Here is a 15,034-nt window from a genome sequence, read left to right as displayed (position 1 = left end):
AAACATTAAGATTCTTTAATATATTTATTATGCCTGCTGTGATGTTATATTTACATTTATGAGAGAAATAAGTCAATTTTCATGTACTCAGACCAGTTCCTGATGAACCCAAACACATTAAATGTAAACTAAAAGGCTCAAACACACTGCAGATGGGTGAAGAACTGCAGAGTGAAATTGGTAAGTTGTTTGCATATTCTTCATTTTCTTCTAAGATTTATTTCTTTTTCTTGGCAGTTTGTTAAGACTGTTTATATATAGATGTCATCAAGAGTAAATTACCTTCAATTACTTTAATATAAAAAACAGGTTTATATTCTCATTCACCGGAAGATGTTCAGACTTCTGAATTGCCATTTTACAATTTTGGAGTTACTCTCTGATAAAATTTGCCTCTCTCTTTGTACATCATGACATTCATCACACTTAGTTCAAATCATTCATAAATTTTTGTTTAGTTCATGTATTCTGAAATCTCAAAGGCCATAACACCATTCAGACTATTGCTAAGGCATGGACTTCAAAGTGACACGTTTTGAGGTTAACTGTAATCTAAGAGAAAGGCATGTTAGGGATCAGTCTTCTCATTCTCCTTTGGTTTCTGTATGCAGTTGCCACATGGCATAGTGAGAAATTAAAAATTCTTCTAGTATTTTGGGACATTAAATGCTTGTGTGTGAGTGAAGAAAGCACATAGAACAAAAAGAGATAGAAAAAAAAAAGAAGTTGAAAAAAGCTTTCAGTTTTAAGATTTCTTTTTCTTTTATCTTTTTGGTAAGAAATAATCTTTTTATTCAAAGAAGGAGGAATCACAAATATGGGATATAACTAAGTTGGTAATTTGGTTTATACCAACAAGACTGGGGGGTACTTATCAATGTATATAAAAACCTGAAGAGAGTGTAAAAAAATTGGAGCTGGGCTTTTCCTAGGTGTGTTCAGAGACAGTAAATAGAAACAGTGGGCACCAAATGAAACACAGGATGTTCCCCCTCAACATCAGGAAACACTTTTTCACTGTGAGGGTGACTGAGCACTGGCACAGATTGCCCAGAATTTCTGGAGTCTCTCTCCTTAGAGATACTCAGAAGCTGCCTGTCTGCAACTGGCTCAAGGTCGCCCTACTTGAGCAGGGAGTTTGGACCAGGTGACATCCAGAAATACCTTCCAACCTCAGCCTATGATTTAGTGATAGTTATTTAAATTTTTTCTATATTGTGTCTATGTTGTGTACGTTTATATTCCATGTGTTTTATAATGTTTCATTAAAGCAGCTGCTGAGGTAATCATCCTAATAATCATTTTAATCATCATCATCTTTTTTAACAGATGTAATGATTACAGATCAGTTTGGAAATCAGGTTCAGACAGTGACATCTGCATGTGTAAATTCCCTAGGAGTTTCTGGGCCTGGACTTGATAAATCAAATTTGAAAGTAACTTGGCAGGTATTTATAAGATGTCATATAGTTTATTTCTTTGTGGCATTTGTGTGGTAATTGTCTTAATTCTGTTACACAGAACTGAACCAAAATTATGGAAAGGTAGTCAAATTACACACTAGTTGGTCGCTTAAAGCATTAAAATTGTATGATCCTATTCTAAGGAGCTCAGCTGCATCTGTTAAAAACCTTATTACTGCTGCAGCTATACAATGTGGAGGCCAGTTCACTCTGTGCTTCAGTCAGGTTTGCTTTGTCGCTAGGTCATTGTTCTATATGTTTTCTTCTATGTTGCTTTTAGTCTTTTCTTCTGTGTTTTTTTATGTTGGTACAGTTGATTTTAAGATCTTTTGAAGAACCTTGTAGAATGGACTAGTATCTATACCTTTTAAAATACACTGGATATAACCTGAAAAACATGTTTCTGAGAAATTCTTGACTTTGAAATGGGTCACTTCTTATTCATGAAGTTCATTTAAATTTAACAGAAGGAATAGAACTTGTAGTTTTATTTTTAGTCCACTGGTCCACTGTCTCACAGTAAAAATACCAAACAGTATTTATAGCATAAATGCTATATTGAAAAAAATACTAATAAATTTTACTTTGATTTATTTGTTCTTGATAAAATCTTCTCTTTGTTTCTTGATAGGAAAGTACTCAAACAATGAAAGTAAAAGGTATTCGATATAAACCCTGCTTACTCGGAAGCAAAGAATTGTGCTTTGCTTGGCGTGAATTTTCTGACTTTATCAGAGTGAATTTAGTAGCAGGATCCCCAGCTAAATTGCAGTTTGTTGATTGGCCAGAGTTAGAAAAGGTAAGTTGAACAATTTTGCTTTGAAAAAAAGCACCAGGGTCTTTAGTCAGGTATTTTAATTCCATTTTTCATGCAATAGCTAATTACATTAGGCTTTTAAAAGTAAACTTATTTTGGAGTAATCTAACTCATATGTGTATGTTTACAACCTTAAGTATGGTAAACTTCATTCTGCCCCATTTGCCTTTCTACAGATAGTGTAACTTTTCTTTGGTGCAGTAATTTTACTGTGGGCTGGATCCTGACACCCATCTTTCATTGCTGTTTTCCAAAGATACAATCCTTAGTGGTAGTAATGGCTGGCAGCTCATCTCGCTGTCTCTTACTGGGGTTTTTTGATATTCAAGATGTAGGATGGCAGTCTCAGATTTACTTCAGTTTACAAGTGTTTACTGTCAGAAGGTAAACACTTAGAGACAACAGAGTACAGGACTTAAAGGAAATGGCTGGAGATTTTTGGTGCTGTACATCTATTTGCCTTGGGTTTTTAAAATTATTTTTCAGTGTTTACTTTGGCAATTCAAATAAAAGTGCTTAACTTCTTGCAGAAACCAGAATAGAAAATTGAATGCAGAAAAAAGAAGATTGTATCTCTGAATAGAGGACAGGAATCAAGATTGGTGTTTTGGGAAAATGGAGAAGGAGGTTACTGATGAAAATGAAACAAAAGGTTCAGGAGTTACATAACTATTTTTGTTCTCTAGGCAGCTGTTTAAGTATATCAGAAAATAAAAGTTTTAGGCTATAGCTCTTCCTACAACAAGAACATTAATAAGGCCCTTCAGAATCATGTTCTTCCTTTTAGTCACATCAACATGAATTGAATGGCATGGGTTACTCAAGTAGTGCATTTTATTCTAAAAAGAGAATATAAACAAACTGTAGAAATACATTCCTGCATACCATTCAGTCATGGTCTAGCTATTCTGGGAGACAAATAGTATGGGAAAGGTGGATGCTCTGGAGATTCCTGAATTGCTGTGAATGTCCAAGATATGTATAATTGAATATCATTTGAGTATCATGTGTTTGTATCTCTTCCAGCCTGTTGCAGTGATTAATGGTAGAGAATTGCAGAGGCCCCTTATTGTTCAGTTGTGTGATCAGTGGGGAAATCCAGCTCCTGAACCTAATGTCAAAATCAACCTTACAAAGAGTAACAGCTTAAAGGTAAGCATTGGCCTTATTAGATGAACCTTGTTTAACAAAAGTTTTGTTGTCATGTCTATGGTTTGTTAATTTTCAGGACATTTTTGGAAATGGAATATTTATTTAATAAAATATTCTAAGAGCACAAAAGAATAACTAATCTAGTATAAGAACAGTGGCAACAAATAACATAATCAGGTCCCAGGACAAAAACCACAAATATAATAAAATTCAGGTAGGGCAGGGTCCTATAATTCAAATGCATTCCAGATCTTCTACCGAACCTTTTTCCAGATTTTGCATGCACATTACACCACCACATCCCTCATGTTATTAGAGGTAATTTACTGAATGATAGCACTGACAATGGTACAGTTTCAACTAGCAATAAAATAATTTTTATCTGGTGGTTCTTTGATTTTGATTCCTGAATTTACTGGTCTGTATGTAAAGCTGGTCAGCAGGTTTGGGCCCTACTTGATTATCCTGTTAAAAACAGGATAAATGAAATTAAAGCAGGATAAATGAAATTAAAACAATGAGGATGCAAATCTAGCCCAGATTTAACTGGTTACTGTCTGTTCCATAAGTGAGGTATGAGTATCAGACGGTTTTCACATCAGTCTGTACAAAGGAAGGACTTTGACAAAATACTCCATTCATTAAAAATTTATTCCTGTGCTTGAACAAAAAAGGAAAGTCAAGCTGTCAAACATTCCTACCTGTCAGTACAGAGACTGTTATATTGAATATATATATATATATATTATCAACGCAGGATATATTCATCCACCTCTGGACATAACATTTTTTCATTCAGGGTTGGTCCTGTTCCCTTTTTGTTCCTGCTTGCCTCAGTTTTCTCAGAATAAACAACAGCCAAGAACCTTCTTTTGTTCACTCCTCCAGAGCTGTGCCACAACCTTAGCTTTTGTCCAATTTAACTATGCTATTATTATGTTTTTTAGTTGGAAATTTTGAAGTAGATTTCTTGATATCCTGAACATTTTTTTTGTCTTTTTTACTCTGTTGCCATAGAAGCCTGCCTCACAGTTTGGGGATTTTTTTCTTTGCACCAACTACTGCCTTTATGATGTCAGCTGAAGCTCACTGTGGGTTCTAGTTATTTAGTTCTTGAGAGAAGACACAACCTTGGCAGTAGCACTGCATGACTGTGCTGCCTGGTCAAAGAGATATTGTGGTGGCATGCTGTGTCTTTCCAGATTTTTTGCCTTGTTCCAGGGAGCAGCATGTCTTAGAGTCCACATGTTCTTTAGTTTAGTGGGATGTATCCAGGAAAAAGTGTTCTGAAAGCCAAGGTTGATCACTGTTTTTAAGTGTTTATTGCAGCATGCTCTGCCTTGATATTCCCTATAGGTTGTATGCACAGTCTCCCAAAAGAAATGAGAAGATTTTGGGATTGGAGATTCTCAAATAAGATGTTCTCTATATTTCAGGTTCCATCCTCTAAGTCTCCAAAGCCTGATACTATGCAGTTGCAGCATGCATTCCCTGTACTACTTTATCTTACAGATCCAAAACTGAATAAGAACTGGAGGAGCTCTGTAACCAAGCACTAAATAGTTTGTAGAAAGTTTTTGGATCTGAAAATACACTCAGATTAACATCTGCTGTGGATGGTATGATAGCAGCAGTAGGAATTTAAAAAATAACTTTTATAAAATATTTGAATACATTAATGAAGAAAAATATCCTAGTTCAGATGAAGTGATTGCTTTTAAAAAATGGTACAGCGTTTGAACCCTCTTCCTTAATGTTGTCTTAATAACAGTGTATCTTTCCCAGTACAAAAATTTAGCTACAGCTCAAATTAACAGACAGTATGCAGGCAAATGAGATAAGCATTTTATCCTAAGACTATTTCTGTATCATTGAAAGATTTTTTTTTTTTTGACAGCTTGTTCCTTCAAACCTGCAACATAAAACAGATGACACTGGTAGGGCTAACCTGGGAGTTTTTAGTATTCACGCACCTAGGTAAGTAGAGAAAACCAGATGGATTTCATAAAGTACTACCAAGTATTAATCTAGAGCTAAGATTTACTATTCATATGCAGGTGGATGGCCAGATAGTAAGTTCTAAAAATCTAAGTGCTTAACTAAATAAAATTCAGTAGCTGCTTCTTTTGGTCTACTGAGAAGCTGCTGCTGTAATTTTGTGAATCTTGTTTTATTCAGATGATGGTAAACCTCATCTTATTATTGTCAACCTGCACCAATTGCAAGTGGTATTATAAACCACTTTAAAGTTTTGAAATGTACAGTCTTTAGGTGGCTGGCTCCAGACACTATGCTTTTAAAGTAGGAGCACATTCTAGGAGGGTTTAGATCCCACTTTCTCTGTGTGCTAGACATTGTTTTAAAGGATTAGGTAGAGTGTCCAAAGGAATTTTAAATAGATGTATTTCAGTTTTCCTATTTGGAATTCAACTGCTCAAGTCTCATTTCCAGAAGATGTGTGTCCTGTGGCTCCTGCTTCTTCATCTTGTGCTTCTTCATGCTCACTTCATGTATAGCTTCCCTTGCACACTTAGGTCCCCTATGGCATTTCAAATTCATCATTTCTGTATCTTCCTTGTATTCACAGTTCTGCAACCCACTCCCTGTATCCCTGAGTTTTCGGAGCAAGACTGGGTTGGCTTTAGGTTATTTTGAAACTAGCAATAAGTGCTTGTTTTTTGCATTCTAATATGGAGGATTTGACTCATAACACTCTTGGATTTGGAAATTTAAAACAGCATTGTTTTAAATGCTGTTGATGGTGCTACTATTTACAGCATAATCAAAACTGGCTGGGAAGTACAGCCTCTGTGCAGTTAAATACTATATTCCCAGTTATATTTTTTTCTAAATTGAGAATTTTTTAAAAACTTGAAATTTAAGGTTTTAATACTGTAAAGAAAATTAGTTATTTGATAGCATTGAAGATATTATATACTTTCAGTGTACTTTGCTATATGTGAATGGTACTTGGATTCACTCTTTGGAAACTTATCAAAGGGGAATGCTCCTCACCATTTTAACTGTTTTCTGCTTTACTGTCTTCTACTTGAGACTGTTGTTGCTAGTGTCTTACAGGCAATGAAATGTGATCAAAATAATTATATATTAACACAAAATTAATAAGTTAATATCTTAAGAATAACTTAAACTCGTGACTATACTTATCTAACATGGCTTTAACGGTTCCTTTTTTTTTCTTCTCTTTACTACTACATTACTAGATATTGTGCAGCATGCTTTCATGTACATTATTCAGACTTGAAGCCAGTTGAAAATTGTCTTTTCAGAAGAGATTTTACATCCGTTTTTACAATTTCTGTATATTGCAGGGGAGAGCACATTTTACAGGTTAAAGCCTCATACAACAAGGCCATATTAGATTGTCTTGTAATCACAATAAATGTCCTGCCTGATCCTGAGAAACCTGTCTGCCTGAATGTTAAATATGATAAAAGTCCTTCTTTTCCAGCAGGAGGTACCTTTCCTGGTAAGTATATGAATTTTTGGTGGTTTGCCTACTGTATTTTTTTTTTGTTTTTCTGGTCTGTTTTCTCATTTCTTTGTAACAGCTGTGTTTGAGATGTAACACTTGGACAGAAGAGATATGTAGGCCATCTTTGGAAAGCATTTCAAAAGACCTTATATTTATTTGTTCAAAATTGCTCCTTTTATCCATCTATAAATGGTAAAACTACAGAATCTCTTTTCTGTCTTACTAAAATATGATCCGAGCTAGTTCACATATGTTTTCCCTCATCTCTTTCTTTGGAATAGTAGCAAAGGAAGTAGCTATGAAATTCTAGTCCAATGGTGAGCCAAGACAAACCAAAAGTAATCAGCAGGAGGACAACACAAAATATTCTTTTCTCCTGCTGTATTCTCTCACAAAAGAGTTTGTTTCTTGGCTGTCATAACTTGATCAGCCATCATTTTTATGGCAAGAGGTTTTTGTTTTTTTTAAATACTCCATACAGTGTTATGACCTTGATTAAATTGACAATGTATTTTAGTTTTTCCTGGAAGAATCATAAAATGACAGAGTGGTTTGGGTTGGAAGGGACCTGTAAAATAATCTACCTCCAACCCCCCTGCCAAACAGACATTTTTCAAATGTAGTGTCTAGTGCAAATCAACCAGGTTTTTAGTTAAGAAAAAGAATTAAACAGCTTTTTCAGGACAATATATATAGTGTATATGGCATTAAATTATTAAATAATAAATTCTGTAGTAACAGCCTCATGTTATTAAATAAATAAAATAACATCCTAATTATTTGATTTACTGTTGATCTCAGGTATACCTGAGGGCAGGCACTGTTATCTTGGAGGGGGTCATGCCTGTATTTTTTATGCACATCAAATCATAGTCCTTCCTTAAAGTGCAAAATTCAGTCCTGCGTGAACAGTGCAAGTTCATTTACATGCATTAAATCCATTTGCTTTGATCACATTTTGAACTAGAAAAAGGGTAAGTTTGTTCTGGTTTGGGTTCTGTTTCCTTCAGATCACTGCACTTTCTATGGGACCTACAGGAAAAATCAAATTTTTCATACTGGGATATAAAATGGCAGGTAGTTCGGCTGCAAAACCAGTCAACAGAGTGAAATGTCTCCCTATAGCCTTCTTCTAACAGATACAACTGTGTGATCCTAGTCTGTAAGAAATAAAGCACTTGTGAAGGAAGAGGGGGTTTGGATTTCCTGTCCTTGAAGGAAGGAATCACCTACTTAACTAGTTACTGGTACTCATTCCTGAGAGCAAGAAGCAGCCTGGTCTGCTGTTTTGATAAGAATGATAATTTGAGAAAGGCAGACTTGAAATTTTAGGGATTGTTTTAAAGCTGTCAGGAAGTAGGTGTTTGGTTTTTCCTAAGGATTGTTACTTGGTCTAATTACAGGGATAAGGAGAGAAGGTTTTTCATACCTGGTTTGAAATTCTTAGTGGTTTTGGCTCTTTTTGAAATGCTTGTTATGTAAATTTTTTTTCTCTTAAGTATGAGGGAGACACAGAAATTACTGAGGTTTGATCTGCTTAATTCTGAATGAAAATAATCTTCAAAACATGTTTTTCATCCTACAGATTTTATGGTTAGTGTTCTTTCTGAAGATGACACCATTATTAAAAATATTAATCCAGCACGGATTTCTATGAAGATGTGGGAAGCACAGAGCACCCGGGTTAGGACACCAATTGATGTAAGTCATCAAAATGCATGTTCAAAATGGGTAGGAAAATGCCAGCATAGGACAAACATAGTAGAAGCCGTCTTTCATTTGACTTAGGTCTGCATCCTGGTCTAGATTTTAAGTAACAGATATTGCAGATGAATACTACACGTTTATCAGAGTCTGTCCTGTTACAAGTTGTCAGATTGGTCATGCATCAGTACTACAGTAATGACAAAAATGTTGCTGTTCTGCAGAAGCTAACTCATAGCAGGGAGAGTATTAGAAGTAGCCACAATGAATTTTGCAAAGAAAAGATGTAAGAATTAAGAGCATGAAATTAGTGTCTAAAATACAGGCAGTCTCATTGATTCACTGTGAGCTATCTGTACTTCAAATCATTAAGACTTAGTAGCATATTGCAAGTTAAGTACTTTTAGTTCATTGCATTAAATTTTTTGCATTTTTACAGGTTATAACGTTTAGCTGTAGTAAGGTGAAGGATGACAAGGAAGATGGCTTCTTCTACTTCAGGTACAACAGCACTTATTCTATAACTACTCATAGAACTTACTGTACAAAATACATAGTTTGAAATAGAAGAGTTTTATGTTTTGATAATAACAGTCCATCACAGAATTAGTATGATACAGAAGAGGTGAAAGATACTAGCAAGATGCATTGAGGTGAAGATTGAATTCTTTCCTAGATACTTTTGACATTTGTATAATCTGAGAGTAGGGAAGAAAAGAGTCTAAGATAATATATTAGAATACATTTTGAGATATGCTAGCAATGAGGGTACTAAATCATCAGCTTGTAACTGATACGGTAACTTTCTTTGATTCTTTTCAATATTGCTTTAACTACTGTAGAATTGCAGGCTGGACAAAGTAGAGTTAACTTTTCTTTTTACTACCTTCTCTAGATGTGCATCAATCCTGAGCCATGACTTTGGTCCTGTTAGTAGTCATTCCTTGGGCTACTTATTCAGAAATAGTGTCTTAAATGAAAGGTGGCAGAACTAGAGCTCATCATGAGCTGGTGCCTGACTGCCACATTCTTTCTACATCAATTTCTAGTAGACAATCTATGGGATTAGCTAAATAGTTATTTACTGTCTATTGATTTAAGCTTTTGCCTCCTGGGATGGGCTTTTCTTGGCACAGGTGCCTGTAGTTTACTAGTTGTCCATAAATGTCCAGGATTAAAACTCCCAGCCTTATTGAAAAATTTGAAAGGAGCGTAGACACTGCCCATTAGCAGCCCTTGTAGACAAGTACATTTTACATGTTGCTGCCAGTGACTGTGGCATCAGTGTCTATCAAGTGACTTTCTTTCAAGTTTTCCTGTTCTTGGCACACTCTCAGATGGTTTTCATCTATTTAATGCCAGTCAGTAACACGGATGCCATTACGCAGTCTTAAATAACTTCCATAGCAATTGTATAATTTCTTCTTTTTCTAAAGCCTAGGTCTGTCCAGCCATGAGATCCTTAGCTGATTATTTACTAATTAGTGTTTTAATGTATCCTGACAAGGCAGATGCTACTGTCAGTCTTAACCTAAGTAAAATGCAGAAAAGAATTGTTACTTCTGTATGTGAAATCTAAAAAAGGAAAAGTCGTGGTCTGTTCTAGAAATACTAAAGCTTTGGGATTTCATTTTTTCCAAGCTAAGCATTCCAGGGAATCTTACATATTACTACTTCCCAAACAAAATCAGAACTACTAAATCACTTAGTGTTGACAAAACAGTTCAACTGCTGTATGTTGAAAACAAGAATCATTAATCAGTTCAAGAATGCCACATGTCATGTTTGGAGAAATACCTGCATCATGGCTGTTTGCATCTCTTCAAAAGTTTGCAAGCATTTTTAAGTCACTGCTATCCCTTGCTGAATACTGCAGAGGTCCTCTGGATACCATGTGGCCTTCCTGGCTGGGTGAAATTATACCATCAGAACCTCAGGTGTCTGGGCTTTTCTTTATGTTTTGGTGGTAGGGGTTCTTTGCCAGTGGTCTACACTCTGGAATGCTGTTAGGTGGAAGGAAAACTCTTAGTTTCTCTCTCACTATACTCAGCCTTGACCAGTGGTCCAAGTTACCCAACTTTGTACAATCGTGACTAAGGAGGGAATTACATACTCTGATTTTATGAAAATTTTATTGAATTTGGAGAAATGGTTGTTGTTCCAGATCTAGACATGTCTATGTTTTGTTCTGGTAGCATTATGAAAATTCTGAATAGGAAATTAAATGGTGTAGACTTGCAGGTTTCTGTATATGACAAACTTCCTGTCATGTAGAAGAGACAGACTCTTGGAGGAGACTTCGCTCATTCCAAAAAGCCTCCAAAAGCCTTACTCTAATTCTCAAGGAAGTTTGTTGACCTTCTTGCTGAAGGAGGGGTGTTATGCTTTAGTAGGGCTTTCTAACTAGTTTGGAGGACTACTCAGAGTTTAAATTGTGTACTTACATACTTGTGACTATAATATTGTCTCATTTTGCTTGGGTTTTATTTTTGGTTTTTTTAAGGGATAAAGTGGTTCCAGAGAGAGTGGGCACTTATATGATCCAGTTTACCTTTGCAATGGATAAGACAAATATGCTCAACAGTGAACAGGTTTGTATCTATAATTAATTGCAAGTAGCCAAGAACATGTAATACAGAATCATCTGGGTGAAGTGTTAGGATACTTTGTAGGTTCAGAATGGAATTACTTTCACTCACAGCTTTTGAAAAAAATTATATTTTTAGTTTTGATGGTTGCTGATTTCAAACTGTTGATTCTTAAAATATGTTTTCATTAACTTCTATAACCAACAATTTGACAGTATAACAGAGGTGCATAATTTGCAACCTAGCAGCACTGCTCTATGGTTGTGCTAATTTATTTCAGGTCTGCCCATAAATTTCACATACATTTGTTTTAATGTTTTTTGAGCAACCCAGATGTGCAGGTGATTTTTAGTTATATATATCAGTCTTTATTTTATTTTGTTTTGTTTCATTCTTCCTTCTTTTTCTGCTAGATTATAATTGAAGTTGTACCTAATGACCCTGTACGCTTGTTACCTGATTCTTTACCAGCTACTCCAGCAGTTTCCAATGTTCGAGCTCTTACCAGCCGTACACTGGTCAAGGATTTATACCTCCATTTGATGGTAACTATACTTCCATACAAAATCATCATTAAGGAAATGTAGAAGACTGCTGAAACTCTATTGAATTTTGCTGTAAGGCATTGCTTCTGTTTCTTTGCAGATTCACTTAATTAAAAAAAGATGTTAATCAATGATTTTTCAGCATACGACAGGTCCATCTTCTTTCATTTACATACAGATGACCAAAACTGAAATGTTTGGTCCTTGTTGTCAGGTATCTCAGTTAAAATCCATGTCTTGTTGCTGCGCAAAAAAAATTGTTTCAAGAATAGATTCTAGGGGGAAAACACTTGTGTACAGCAGATGTTTCTCTCCATGGTTTTTTTCCCCAGGTACAGTTTCTCTTAGAAATCTTATATTACCAAAAACAAGGTAATATAAGATTTTGAATGTTCGCAGGGATGAAAGGAAATCACTTATCAGCTACCACAATAGCAAAGCGGACTCAGCTTGTGGAAAAGTAATTTAATTTAATTTCCAGTTAAAAAAGATTTGTGTAATAAGAAACAAAGACCAAAAAACTAAGGCAACACCTACTGCCCCATCCTCCCTAGGCTCAGCTTTGTTCCAGATTCCTGTACCCTCACCCAAGCAGTACAGGGGTATGGAGAATGGGGGCCACAGTCAACCTGTAACAGCTCCTCGGCTCTTTCCTGCCAGTGCTTTTTCTTCAGTTTCCCTGTTCTAGTGTGGCCACAGTCCTTCACAAACTGCTCCACTGTGAGTCCTTGCCACAGGCTGCAGTCCAGGAATTATCAGCCTGGTTTAGCATGGGGTCCTCCATGAGCTTCCATGCAGATCTCTGCTCCATTGTGGTCCTTCATTGGCTACAGGGGAGTACCTGCTCCAGTGTAGTTTCCCTGTGAGCTGTAGGGGAATTTCTGCTCCTCCTGCTGTTCCTTCTCTCACCCTCTGCTGTTTTCTCTTTCTTTTTTCCCCCCATTCTCACAGAAATGTGCATTTCTGCCCATTCTTAAATATAAAGAAACACCATTTTGGCTCAGTGCTCAGTTGGAGCACTGGCCATGTCCAGCCTTTCCTCACAGAGGCTGCCTCTGCAGATCCCCTCTGCAGAGACTGCTAGCACCTTGCCATATAAATCCAGGGCAGTACAGGAATGGATTATTTAGTTCAGTCCCAAACTGACTTTAATTTCTTTTTTACTCACAGGATGAATACAACAACCACACTGGACTTGATCTAGTTGGCAGAATAATAGCAAAAATTAAAAGCCCCAGTGAAGAAGATATAGAGATCCCGCAGTTTCAGGGGAAAGTCAGTACAGTAGAGTTTCCATTGGAGGGTGGATCAGCTGAAATTGTAAGTGACTGAAATACACAGCTCCATGACCACTGTGTCTAATGAGGCTTATTTTCCTGCAGTTTTAAAGTTATTTTACACCTCACTGTGTTCTTTGGAGATTAAGTTGATATTGTAGCTTTCCCTTAGAAATAAGTAGATACATTATTTCTTCTGTGTTTGGTTGCTGATTTTCAGAAAACCTGAAGGAAGAACATTCTTTAAATAGTTTATGCTTTCCAAGTGAGGGAAGTGTACAGGTTCTTTTAATTAGGGACCAGGACATTCAGGAAAATCCAGGAAAAATATTTTCTTCATTTGAATGTCACATGTCACATGAATAACCGTGAAACCAATTTGTAGTTTAACCATTAATATTACCAGTATTTTACATTTTTATTTATAATACTCTCAGGCTGTTATATCTTAAGATCATTTAGACTGACTTCTTCATATATTTCTAATTAAATTTTGGTAGACTCTCTTTACTTCTTGTCTAAGTAGTGGGGATATATATGCTTTGTAGAAAGGCATCCTACCCTCATTTGAAGAAGATAAAACTGCCATTTTTCTTTATGCTTTGTTTCACTCATTAATGCACCTGGCTGTTAAAAATGCTTTCCTTATTTTGGTTTTAATCTCTCACATCATGCATACTCTGAAAGTAATGCATATTGTTGTCACATCACTGCAGTCACTTTTTCTTCAACAGATACAGATTGAATTTTTAAAACCTGTAAGTTCCATCTGTCACAGTTGCTATAAAATGTTATACAGTGACACAGTGTAAAATGTGCACATGCACAAAACCAGGAACTGTTCAAAACACATGAAAGAAAATTCAGCTAAATGTGGAGTTTCTTCTGAGTGGAATGCTCACAATCTCTGTCTACAATCTCAAGCCTACACAGAACTTCAGTCAGTATTCCTGTAGTGAAACAGTTGTAATTTTTGTTTTCAACTTGAAATATTATATAAGAATGGCAGAGCAAAATTATACCCCTACTTCATTTGGTTGTCACATATTTTAAAAGTCTGACACTTACAGTAGTCTTCAAACAGTTAGAAGATGTACCAAAGGAAGATCCAACTTTTTATGGACATTTTCTCAGCTACCTTTTCTAACTCACTCTTTGGAAGCAGCTTTATGACAGACCAACATCAGTGTGTGCCAAGTGGAGACAGACACTGCGTAGCAATCCAAACAAATTCTCCAAATACACCTTGGAAATCACCACCATAAGACTACAGTAGAATCCTAAAATCTACAGGTCCTACATAGAAACTTCTTTATAATATATTTTATTCAGTCATTGACTGCTTTTATGGAGCTACATACGTGAAACTGAATGACACAGCGTAAGTTATTCTTTGTCAAGAACAGAGACATCTATTTAAATGGCCAAATGTTATTAATGTGCCAAATTCTCAACTACTCTAATCCATATACAAAAGTCACAAAATATGTATGAAAAACAACCTAGTAAAATAAAATGCAGAGACTGAATAGAGGTATCAGATAAAATTAATATACTGATTGATTTATGGTACATTCTTGGGTATATCTGGTTTCCATACCATGTTTCAGGAATAATTAACTGGTTTGTGAACACATTTTTCTCTACACAGATGGGGTTAAGGAAAGGTGCAAAAGTATAGCTAAAGGATCAGCTAAAACCACTGGTCTACCAAAAAAATCTGCAAATCTTGCATTACACACCTGTGATAACAAGGTCTAAATTGAACACCTTTATATGGGTAACAATAACCCCGTATACAACCTGTGACAGTTCAGATAAAATTACTGGATAATTTCAAAGACTCCTTGCTAATGCAGAAATAATTTTTTTTTGTTTATCTTCATAATTGTGACCTAAACTCTCCAGTTCCCCATCAGTGACAATCTAACCAACGTAATGGAGGGGAGAGTGTGATGAGTTTCATGGTGTTTAGAGTGTTGATGGTTTGTT

The 15,034-nt window shown here is 35.8% G+C and overlaps 1 protein-coding gene across 1 annotated transcript in view; it reads left to right on the top strand.

Moving 5' to 3' along the window:
• Window positions 1-15,034, top strand: part of SMCHD1 (structural maintenance of chromosomes flexible hinge domain containing 1) — a 68,702-nt gene that overhangs the window by 41,307 nt on the left and 12,361 nt on the right. Inside the window, exons 27-37 of the mRNA XM_038127361.1 lie at window positions 92-180; window positions 1,330-1,448; window positions 2,095-2,262; window positions 3,307-3,432; window positions 5,330-5,409; window positions 6,765-6,922; window positions 8,514-8,629; window positions 9,072-9,133; window positions 11,136-11,223; window positions 11,634-11,765; window positions 12,936-13,085. Coding sequence (XP_037983289.1) covers window positions 92-180; window positions 1,330-1,448; window positions 2,095-2,262; window positions 3,307-3,432; window positions 5,330-5,409; window positions 6,765-6,922; window positions 8,514-8,629; window positions 9,072-9,133; window positions 11,136-11,223; window positions 11,634-11,765; window positions 12,936-13,085 — 1,288 coding nt within the window. The remainder of the gene's footprint in view (window positions 1-91; window positions 181-1,329; window positions 1,449-2,094; window positions 2,263-3,306; window positions 3,433-5,329; window positions 5,410-6,764; window positions 6,923-8,513; window positions 8,630-9,071; window positions 9,134-11,135; window positions 11,224-11,633; window positions 11,766-12,935; window positions 13,086-15,034) is intronic.

The sequence above is a fragment of the Motacilla alba genome, chromosome 2, assembly GCF_015832195.1.
Source record: "Motacilla alba alba isolate MOTALB_02 chromosome 2, Motacilla_alba_V1.0_pri, whole genome shotgun sequence".
NCBI lineage: Eukaryota > Metazoa > Chordata > Aves > Passeriformes > Motacillidae > Motacilla > Motacilla alba.
The sequence above is the reverse complement of the archived record's forward strand: the minus strand, read 5'-3'. Positions and strand labels throughout refer to the sequence as shown.